The sequence below is a fragment of the Conger conger genome, chromosome 3 (genome assembly GCF_963514075.1).
Source record: "Conger conger chromosome 3, fConCon1.1, whole genome shotgun sequence".
NCBI lineage: Eukaryota > Metazoa > Chordata > Actinopteri > Anguilliformes > Congridae > Conger > Conger conger.
Window position 1 is genome coordinate 51,624,396 of NC_083762.1, and position 11,172 is coordinate 51,635,567.

General features: G+C 40.1%; 1 protein-coding gene across 1 annotated transcript in view; it reads right to left on the reverse strand.

The window, feature by feature from the left end:
* si:dkey-100n23.5 overlaps positions 1–10,231 on the reverse strand; it is a 175,613-nt gene extending 165,382 nt beyond the window's left edge. The window contains exons 1-3 of the mRNA XM_061234735.1: positions 10,051–10,231; positions 4,385–4,437; positions 1,821–1,875 (exon numbers count right to left, since the gene is read on the reverse strand). Coding sequence (XP_061090719.1) covers positions 1,821–1,875; positions 4,385–4,437; positions 10,051–10,134 — 192 coding nt within the window. The 5' untranslated portion in view covers positions 10,135–10,231. The remainder of the gene's footprint in view (positions 1–1,820; positions 1,876–4,384; positions 4,438–10,050) is intronic.
* Positions 10,232–11,172: the final 941 nt, after the last annotated feature.

Here is an 11,172-nt window from a genome sequence, read left to right on the forward strand (position 1 = left end):
GGCTGCTTCGGGAGTGGGCTATGATGGGCTACTCATGATGGTAGCAGCAGGATGAATTCAGAAGTTCTATAAAAACATTCTGTCTGCGAACTTATAGAGAAATGCATCCAAACTAATTGGGAGGAACTTCATCATGCAGCAAGATAATGACCAAAAACACACTGCCAACACAACAAAGGATTTCATTAGGGGGAACAAGTAGAAGGTTCTAGACTGGCCAAGTCAATCACCAGACTAGAATGCAACTGAGCATGCATTTCACCTCCTGAAGAGGCTGCAGTAAAAGCCTGGAGAAACATCACAAAAGAAGAATGCAACGGTGTGGTGATGTCCATGGGCTGCAGGCTTGATGCAGTTATTGCAAGCAAGGAATAAGTTACCAAATATTAAGTGTTATTTTTACGTTAATTTACTTTAATACTCTCTGTTCCTTTTGCTCACCTTAAAATTGGATGGTCTGATTCCAAAGGTGCTATGTCCTGAGTAGTTTAACACATCTAGGTGTAAATGCCAGGAAATTAAAGCTGAAATTCTGAACTCTTGTTTCGAGTTCATCTTTTTATCTCAAGCACAAATTCATTCAGTTTATTGCAAAAACAAAGGATTTGGCTTCGCTGTTCCAATACTTTTGGAGGGGACTGTTCCTAAATAACAAAGAGGAAAATATAGGCCAAAAAGGGAAGTGGCCATTAGGGAATAACCGTAACAAGAGTATTCTGTAATTAAAACTTGAAACAACAAAAAAGCGGCTAATGCGATTACAGGCAGACATGGAGTCAATTAGCAGCCTAACTGGGAAAACCTTTTCACTTTGGTTGAAATTGTGTCCATATTTGTCACACAAGTCTTCTGGCCTTGGTACCAGCGTCAAACCTCATCACAGATAAAGGGGGGGGGGGGGGTTTAGAGAGAAACAGCTATGCTAACAAGAATAGCGCACCACTAATGACAGATTTCAAAGCAGGTGCGCGGACAGGGTTTGGTCAGAGGACGTGACACCACTCTTTCTCCGGGCCCAGGGACCCATTGTCACATTACATTCTCTTCATTGCTGGACCGGGCCCAAGGTCAGGCCACCTCCAGATGTACAGGGATAACAGCCTGACAGGCCCAGCGATTAGTGTCAGCACCTCATGTGCACGGATAAGGAGAGGCTGTGGACCCTGCTGTAACTGTTACTCCCTGACTGCCAGGACTGTAGCCTGGCCACACACCCCCCCACCCCAACTAGCCGCCCAACCCCGTCTACCCCACAACAACACCACTATGACGGGATGACAGTAATACGGTGTGTTATTGCAGACCAGGTGATTCTACAGCTGTTTCTACAGAGCAAGGCAGAAATGTAATTTAAACAGTGCTATGGTGACTTGGTGGGTTAGTTGTATTATTTAGAAAAAGGGTTTGGTACTATCCAAGCATAAAAGGGGAAGGACAGGTGTCATTATAATTTAACGTAACCTGCGCTGGTAAATAGATAGGAGAGATGACAAAAGTGCATGTTAATTTTATGTTGCTTCTAAAATACAACATCTGGTTTGTCCCTCCGCTACAGAATTATGGTAAACGCTTGGGAAAACTGAGCTGCTGGGTTCCGTCAGAGATTGCAGTGTGTGGTATTAAATTCTGGTGAATGAACTTTCCATTGCTGTCTCATTGACATACATTACATATCCGGTTTGCCGTCAACTGCACTGGAGGACTGATATTGAGATAACAAGCACTGTACACATACACACAAACACACACATACACTGGTACGCAATGCACGCATGTGCCCGCACACACACACACACACACACACACACACAAAATCTTACCTGAGCCAGGGAGTGATATCGGCGCAGGAGCCAGATCACAAACAACATGACAATGCTGAAAAGGAGAAAAAGAGAAAAAAATGGTCAAAACCACTTTCCAGACAAAGAGAAAGCAAACACTTGAGAATCATACAGAAAGGATCCCCCTCTAAGGTTTAAAGGAAAAGTTGCACATTTGCCTTCTGCAGCACGAGTCATCTGATAGCATCTCCTTAAGATGACTTATCCCGTCAGTCTCAGACCCGGCGCCATTACTCTACCCATTGATCCGAGCACAGATTAAGCCAGTTCATTTGCGGCACATTTCCACATAATACGGCCCGACTCAAGTACGAGTTACAGGAAACAATCCCGCATAACCTTGTCAGACGCTTCGAGATGCTGTAAATAACAGTGTTTACCAGAGAAGTGTGTTTGCTTCACAACATCTGCAGGGTTAGAAGCTCCCTGAGATGAGTTCCAGCAAAGCCACATCATATAACAGAAAAAGTCTTTGTCTTTGGCTGTAATTTCCTACTATGGACATTAATATACTGTATACGGTCGTCTTGAGAAAGACAATTGTGCCGTTAATTATAATTATAATCCATGAAAAATATACCCAACGCCTATACTTGTACTCAAAATGTAGCTTCCATGTAAAGCAGTAGGGTTTCATTCCATGACAACAAAACTTTGTTTTTAGATTTAACAGAGAAACAATTCAGAGATTAAATTATTGCAAAAGAACCTGATAAACACATTGAGGCATAACCTCTTGTTTAAGAATGTTGCATACATTTTTAAACAAGGGGATATAAAAAAGGAATCACAGACCTGAGTACACATACAGCATATGCCTATTTAAAAAACGTACACAAACTAAGTCTGCTAAATTCCTAAATGTAAAACTACTTAATATTTTATAAAACAAAAGTAGACACATGGACCTCTAAAAATCACATTTCGCGTCACAACGTATTTTTCATTGCGACACCCAGCACAAAGTGGCTCTACCAGCAAAAGGAAATGGTATAAGAAGCACCCACTTTCAGGAATTTTACATCATAATTGTCTACAAACAGGAAAATAAAAAAGTGGTGCTGTGGTGCAATCTCCTGGAATTCATGGGTTTGATTGGCCCAGACCCATGAATGTATTTATACTCACTGAGCACTAAAACATAACATACATAATAATTGTGTGTGTACATGTACAGTCCCCTCCAAGTATAAGAACGGCAAGGTCAATTCCTTTGTTTTTGCAATACACTGAAAACAATTGAGTTTGAGGTCAAAAGGTACATGAGATGACAGGTCAAAATTTCAGCTTTTATTTGCTGACATTTTTATCTAGATTCGTTAAACAACATATCACCTTTTGTAGCCGACCACCCAGTTTTAGGTGAGCAAAAGTATTGGAACATGTGACTGACTGAGTTTCTTGTTGCCCAGGTCCTGTTACATTGATTGGTTAAACAATAGATAGTTCTGAATGTCTAATCTCGGTTTTAGCCTTTGCCTGTGAAGACTGCATTTGTGTGAGAAAAGATAAACTAACATGAAGACCAGAGAGCTGTTTTTGGGAGAAAAGCAAGCGAAAGAAAAAAGTCATTGGGGAGCACTGCACAAGCATTGAGGATAGCTTGTACAGCAACATGGAATGTCCTGAAAAAGAAAGAAACCGCTGGCAACAGACATTGAACAGGTCGACCAAGGAAAACAACAGCAGTTGATGACAGAATCACTGTGAGAGCTGTGATGAAAAAACACAAAACATCAGTCAGTGACATCACAAACAATCTCCACAGGGCAGGGGTGAAGGTATCTCCATCAACTGTTCAAAGAACACTTAGAGAGCAGCAATATAGAGGCTATGCCACAAGATGCAAACCACTCATCAGTAGTAAGAATCGAAAGGCGAGATTACAATTTCGCAGTACAGTACAGAGATGAGCTAAAAAAGTTGTGGAACAAAGTCTTATGGACTGATTAGACCAAGATTATCCTGTGGAAGGTTTTAGACTGGCCAAGTCAATCACCAGACCTTAATCCAACTGAGCATGCATTTCATCTCCTGAAGAGGAGATTGTAGGGAAACCCCCCTTGAAATAAACACCAACTGAAATGTATTCAGTGTATTGCAAAAACAAAGCAATTGGCCTTGCTGTTCTAATACTTTTGGAGGGGACTGTATTTGACTAGACATACACACTCACTGAGTATAGTTAGGAATTGTATTAGCAACATGCCAGGCAAACACAACCAGTAGAACCACATACCCACCGAGTCCCATTAGGTGTACATAAACATGACCAAAGGCCAATCAACACAACAGATTACAAACTGTGCATTGACAATTCTGTAAACCTGTGAAAAATGTTTATGGCATTGCCATTTAATTACGAGTAAACATATTATATTCTCCAATTCCAATACATGGTAAGGAAATATGCTCCTAAGCCATTTTTAGGAACAGCCCTACACTCAATGTCTTTTAAATAAATATGAGGCTGACATACTGGGAGCACAAGAAGATATCATTTTAACAGTATGCAATACAATAACCCCAAAGGTCATACTCACCATCCTATTAAAGAAAAGGTAGCTGTAGCTCGTTTCACTGTGAGAATTACCATCTGTCGGCGTAAACACATATTATTAATTACAGAAAATAGGAATCCGTTAGCAAAACACTTTTTTTAAAGAATATTGCAAACATTGCAAAATATCTGAAGGGATTTTCATCACTGTCAAAAATGCACAAAAAACTAACAACTTACAGTATTAATGCACTTCATTCATAAACATGGATCTTTAGAAAGTTTAGCCTTTAATTAAGCATGAACGTCAACTGAGAACTCGGTTTTGTTTTGCAAAAATAATCTGTGGAGACAAGGTGGATAGGAATGCAGTTTTTGTAGTTCATCGACATGCAATGCAAAGACATCTTCCATATTAAGTTACTAGAACTGCAAGCTCTTGCATCAGCCAAGTTGGGAATCTAAGTTCTATCACCTCTTCCTGGAAACTAATACTGTCAGCAAAGCTGGGTCATAATAACCTTGGCACTAATGCATAAATCTGCCTTCTCAAAACCACCTGCATCAGGGAAAGCGTAAAAGGCGAACTCATCTCTGACAGATTGGCTGAAGTAATATCTGTGTCTAGGTCAGAATAACACATCCAGTTTGACATCCACTAACAATCACCATTGTCAACATCCTTCAGTGTGTCATTGATTGAATATCTGTGATCAGAGTGACGATGTGCATTTTACGTATTTCCTGAGTGGGTGTTGTCAAGGAGTTTAACAGTGTGTGTTGTATAGTTTAATAGTGTCTTGTGTGTTTTACAGGTGTCAATTTTCACAGCTTAACCGTGTGTGCTTTGTGTTTTGCTGAGTGGTTGTTTCCAGGATGTAACAATGTGCATCCCGTTTATTTTTTTGGTTTCTTCAGTTTAATGGGATTCCACGTTAATTTCCTGAACCAACGGGGGCACCATACAGATGAATGCACTGATGTGGGGGTTTTACAAATACTAAGTAAGTGTATGTGATAATAGCATGATATGTCTCTACTGGAGTGGCGTCAAACTCCAGCCTTGGAAAACCACCACCATCTGCAGGTATCTGAAATTTTCAATGAGCAGCCAATTAAGGCCTTGAGAATAAGGTGAGTGGACTCTTTAGCCAATCGATGACTTAAATGAATCACTTGTGCTGAAACGCACCAAAGACCAGCAAACGCTGCAGCCCTCCAGGTCTGGAGCTTGACTCCCCTGCTCGACAGAAACAGCCCTCAGGGTCACACATTGGCAATGCAACTGAAACTAATCAGGTGTGGCACCTCATCTTTTATCTCCAGTTTTGAAATCTAAAGTACACATTTAACCTGTCAAGCTAGATGCGCAGGGTACATTTCTCACTAGTTAAAACTGATGACGGAGGTTTTAAGCCAGCAAAATGAAAAGAAAGCCTGGAAGCAGAAGAACCTAAAAACTTGCACAAATCAACCAGCACAGATGGACAGAAATTGTTGCCACATTTGCTCACAGGTTGGTAACAATGCAAGGTTCTTCTGAGTGTGGCATCACCACAAACCCATAAACCCACTCTCTACATTTGAAAAGACGTTGTTGATGTGAAATAAATTTTATGGCTTTACATATCAGAACGCAACCGTTATCTGGTCCTCAACAAATTCTAAAAGTAGATAAATCTATCATCATGTCACTCACACACAAATTTTACACACACAAATTTTGGGGCTGTTATCTTATGTTTACAAAAAATAACTGCCATGTATGAAAAGGTACGCCCTTACTGCTAACTCAAGATTTGAGATTCCAAAGGGTGGATAGAAGAGTCATGTCTTGAATTTGGTTGCATATCCTTTGACTGTGACCTATCAAAATCATCAGAGTCTGGGTATCTTGTTCTCAGGTTGTCCTACAACCTATACTAAAACTCTTTGCAATTGAATGGATCTCAATGGGAATTTGGGAGTGGGACTAGATTCAGTTGTAAATTAAGCTGGTACAGTATGGAACACATTTGTTGGCTGAATGGCTTTAAGTCATCAAGGGTCCAAGGTATCAAATGAGCCTCAAGTCATCATGCTGTTGTCAGATATGCAGTAGATACTACAATAATTGTTTCTCCTGACAAATTTTCCTGTTCAACTCAATTGAGATCTATTCAAATGCAAAGAGTTTTAGTATCGCCTGTAGGACAACCTGAAAACAAGATATCCACACTCTGATGCTTGTTGATGGGTCACAGGAAGTAATGGCATACAAAGGATATCTATTGGATATCTATTTGACATCATGTTAATTTGTCTCAAACATTGAAATGGGGGACTACATATAAAAAGTGCTGCAATGCTACAAAAGCGCTGGTGAAACCAAAAGATATATTTTTTAAAATACACTTAATGAAAGTGCACTCACCCTAAATGATTACAAACAGAGAAAATTAATAAATAAATTAAATCAGAAAAAAAAGGTGACCCCCAAACTTTTGAACAGTAGTATATGGTAGCCACAATTCCTAAAAAGGATACATAATCTGAATCACATTTGATTCATATTCTAGGCATTTCACAGAATCCATTTCCACCACATTTTTAAGGAGATAAAATTAACTGCTTTTGCGGGAGAAAATGTTTGTGTGAAGATTTGTATTGCCTTATATTCAAGTCAACTCAATTTTGTTTCCATGTAATTATGCCCCTGAACATTTGCATGATAAAACAGCGATGTGAAACTCACCTGGTTTAGAAACTACACACTTCACACCTTGCCCCTCTTTAATGTCTCTGTTTTTTGTAATAAGATGCTGAATTCCCCACAGTCTACAAGGCACATACGGGGATTCCTTTTTTTCTTTAGTTAGAATGAACATGGTTAAACTAGCCTAAGTACATCGCTTAACAATGTTCTGTTCCTGCCTTATCCACAATACATTTACACTCACTGAGCACTTTATTAGGTAGACCAGTACATCAGCTGGTTGCAAATATTTCATCAGTCAATCATGTGGCAGCAACTAAATGCATAAAAGCATGCAGAAATGGTCAACAGAACAAATGTCAGAATGGGGAAGAAATGTGATCTAACTGACTTTGACCATGGAATGAATCTTGGTTCCAGACAGGGTTTGAATATCACAGAAACTGCTGATCTCCAGGGACAACAGTCCCTAGAGTTTGCAGAGAATGGTACGAAAAACAAAAAACACCTTATTAATGAGAGAGGTCAGAAGGGATGGGCCAGACTGGTCAAAGCTGACAGGTGATAGTAACACAAATAACCACACATTACAGCAGTGGTATGCAGAACAGCATCTCTGAATACACAATGTGTCAAACCTTTTAAGTGGATAGGCTACAGCAGCAGAATTAATAGTACAGGTGCTGGTTTACTCCTGCCCTTGAAGAAGCTATGTGTACATTTTAGTTGGCCATTAATAGCCTGCTATTAGTAGTATATCTATGTATACTATTATTATTAATATTAGTCTTATTATTATTAAACCATAGGCTGCTGCGTATAGGCTATATAAAAGCAGAATGTTTAAGGATGAAATATATTTCTGATGGTCTGTTGCTCATCAGTCTGGGCAGGGTTTAACCCTTTAAAGCCATTTCCAAGCAAAAAAACCTCCAACATTCACTGTGAGAAAGACACATTTACAAATGGACAACATTCAAGAAAGTTGCCAATCTAACTGAGTGTCTCAGCAAATTCACCCCAAGATCAGACTGTATAATACTCCAAGAAATTGCAAAGATCCCCAAAGCTAGGCTACATCCAGGGTTCTACAGGCCTCTGTCAACATGATAAATGTTAGGCTAGACTTCATGACTCTGCCACTTATAGCAGAGAATATAGCAGTACAATTAAGCATGGTGATTGGACCCTAAGAGAGCCGTGCATAAACTAATTCCCTTTAAATATTAATGAGCTGAAACAGTTTTGAAAGGAAACTGGGGCTCAGAATTACTCCCCTGCTATGTAAGGGACTGAACATGATTAGGCTACTTCAGGTTACTGCTGCTAAAGGGGATTCTACAAGTGAATGAAACATGGGGTGTGCTTACTGTTTCACAGAAGGCTTCTGCGCGATGGTTTATTTTTAGTTGAATTAATGGTAAATGGTAAATGGTTGGCATTTATATAGCGCCTTTATCCAAAGCGCTGTACAATTGATGCTTCTCATACACCCATTCATGCACACACTCACACGTCGACGGCGATTGGCTGCCGTGCAAGGCACCGACCAGCTCGTCAGGAGCATTTGGGGGATAGGTGTCTTGCTCAGGGACACTTCGACACAGCCCGGGCGGGGGATCGAACCGGCAACCCTCCGACTGCCAGACGACTGCTCTTACTGCCTGAGTCATGCCGCCCACAATGACAAAGTAAAATCTGTTATCCATCACAAGAGGGTTAGATTTAGCTACTGTTCAGACTTGGTGAGGACTAGATTATGGGTTATATCCTAATACGTAAAATCCTACAACTGAAAGAGGGTATACTTTCTTTTTTACATCACTATAAATAGTTAACCTGTGTATGTTAACCTGTACTGTGAAATCACAAGCAATAATAGCCTAGCCAAGACTAGAACTATTTTGCTCCTGCCTAACTATTGTTAACAATAGTAAGCTTTCAAGTCGCAGCATGTTTATGTTTTAAAGTAAGTGGGAAAAGTGCAGCCCAGGTACTTATATGATAAGCAGCAGGGTTATCTGTTTATTTCCCTTTCAGGGTGCAAGACATGGGGAAAATGTACATTAGGGCTATTCAATGACAATGGCAGGCCATGTCAGATACTAGTCGTCACAATGACAAACGTATGAAGGGGGCATCAGTGTTTATTTTAGTCTTATCAGTAGAGGAATACTCATGCTGGTAAAATGGTTCATATTACAGAAAATAAACAATGAATGGTTCAGTTTTCTCGAATGAGTATGCTGTAAATGGAGGCACTCTATGTGAATCTTCCTAAAATGGTCAACAACAAAATAAATGTATTCTTCCCCCATAGGAAGTTAAGTAAAACGCTGTTCAAGCGGATAACTTCAAATGGATGCGGTTTTACCGAGCTGATACCCCTTGAGAAAAAACATACATCAGACAGAACAAGCGAAAACTGATTAAATATATTTTCACATTTTAAAATGCAATGATACGACTAGCTGCTCTAAATACGAAAACTATTTTTGTGCCTGCTGATACTCCACAAGAAGTAGTTACAGCAAATCCACAGCTTAGCTACATAGCTATCTGTTTAACGAGAAATTGAAACAAGCAACATAAAGTAGCCAAATCCAAAAACAGGAACTAGCTAGCCAGCCAGTAAAATCGGACTAACGCAGTGACCATTGTGGATAGCTAGCAAACTGCAAGCTAAATATGTTCATGGTTCGTCACCTTACCGCAATAACATAGGCTAGCTATATTTTAAGTAAAGTTAGCATAAGATATTTTCAAAGCTTACAGCTTAGTAGTTATCTAATGAACAAAACTGGCCAAATACTGTCAACGGAGCTGGTTAGTTATCAATCTAAATAGCTAGCCGCTTTAATAAAATCATTGCTCATTGAGAATGAAGTTGCTCCAGCTACTCAGCTAACGTTAGCTAAGCTAACTGGCAGGTAAACTAGCTGATTTAGCTAACGTTAGTTAAGCTAGGATAGGCTAGGTATGATAGCTAGGCAACTTTCTCATTTTGTACTTACACATCGATAGTCGTCAGAATCAGAGTTAAAGAAGGTGCACCGACTGCTCTCGTTACTGAATTGACCAATGTCTTTATTTCCCATTGTAACGTAAATCACGGTTTAGTGGCAATGTTTTGATAGTTACACAAATTCATAATGTGAACTATCTAGCTAACGGTCTACGATGGGTTCCTACAGTGCGTGCCGAGGGACATGTAGGACACAAAAACGCAATAATGTCCTATCTCTCCATAAATTCAGACCCTATGATCCAGACATGTTGAGTAGCTGCTTCCCACTACCTCTTTAAAAATGATCTTTATTCTAATTTTACCTTTCGAATATCTATTTTTATGCCATTTTAAAATAAAGTGTTAAATGTACGAGAGTTGAGATATGGATATTGGATTTGGATATTTACAAATATCCATATCCACCCTATTGTGTTTCTTGGTTTTATTTTTATTCTTCCTTCATTTTCACAGTTCCCGGCCGGTTTGAAACTTGGCACATAGATAGGATGTGACTCCAAACAGGGATTGACTGATTTTGGCCTCCTTTGGTCACTTGTGGTGGTACTACAGCAAAAGAAGTTAAAGATAACAAATAATTTTTGAGATGTACGATATATCCTTTACTTTATCCATATTGGCAGATAATGGCTTAAAGCATGTTATCTGTATCAGCCCAATATCAAAATTACACTAAAAAAGTCACTCCGATAATATGACACATTCATTTTGTGCCGTGCCAACGACGTTGATAGAGGAAAGACGTTGATGCATGTGGCTTATTTCATCCCTCCACCCATCCATTATCTGAACCCGCTTATCCTGAACAGGGTCGCAGGGGGGCTGGAGCCTATCCCAGCATACATTGGGCGAAAGGCAGGAATACACCCTGGACAGGTCGCCAGTCCATCGCAGGGCACACACACCATTCACTCACACACCATTCACTCACACACTCATACCTACGGGCAATTTAGACTCTCCAATCAGCCTAACATGCATGTCTTTGGACTGTGGGAGGAAACCGGAGTACCCGGAGGAAACCCACGCAGACACGGGGAGAACATGCAAACTCCACACAGAGAGGCCCCGGCCGACGGGGATTTGAACCCAGGACCTCCTTGCTGTG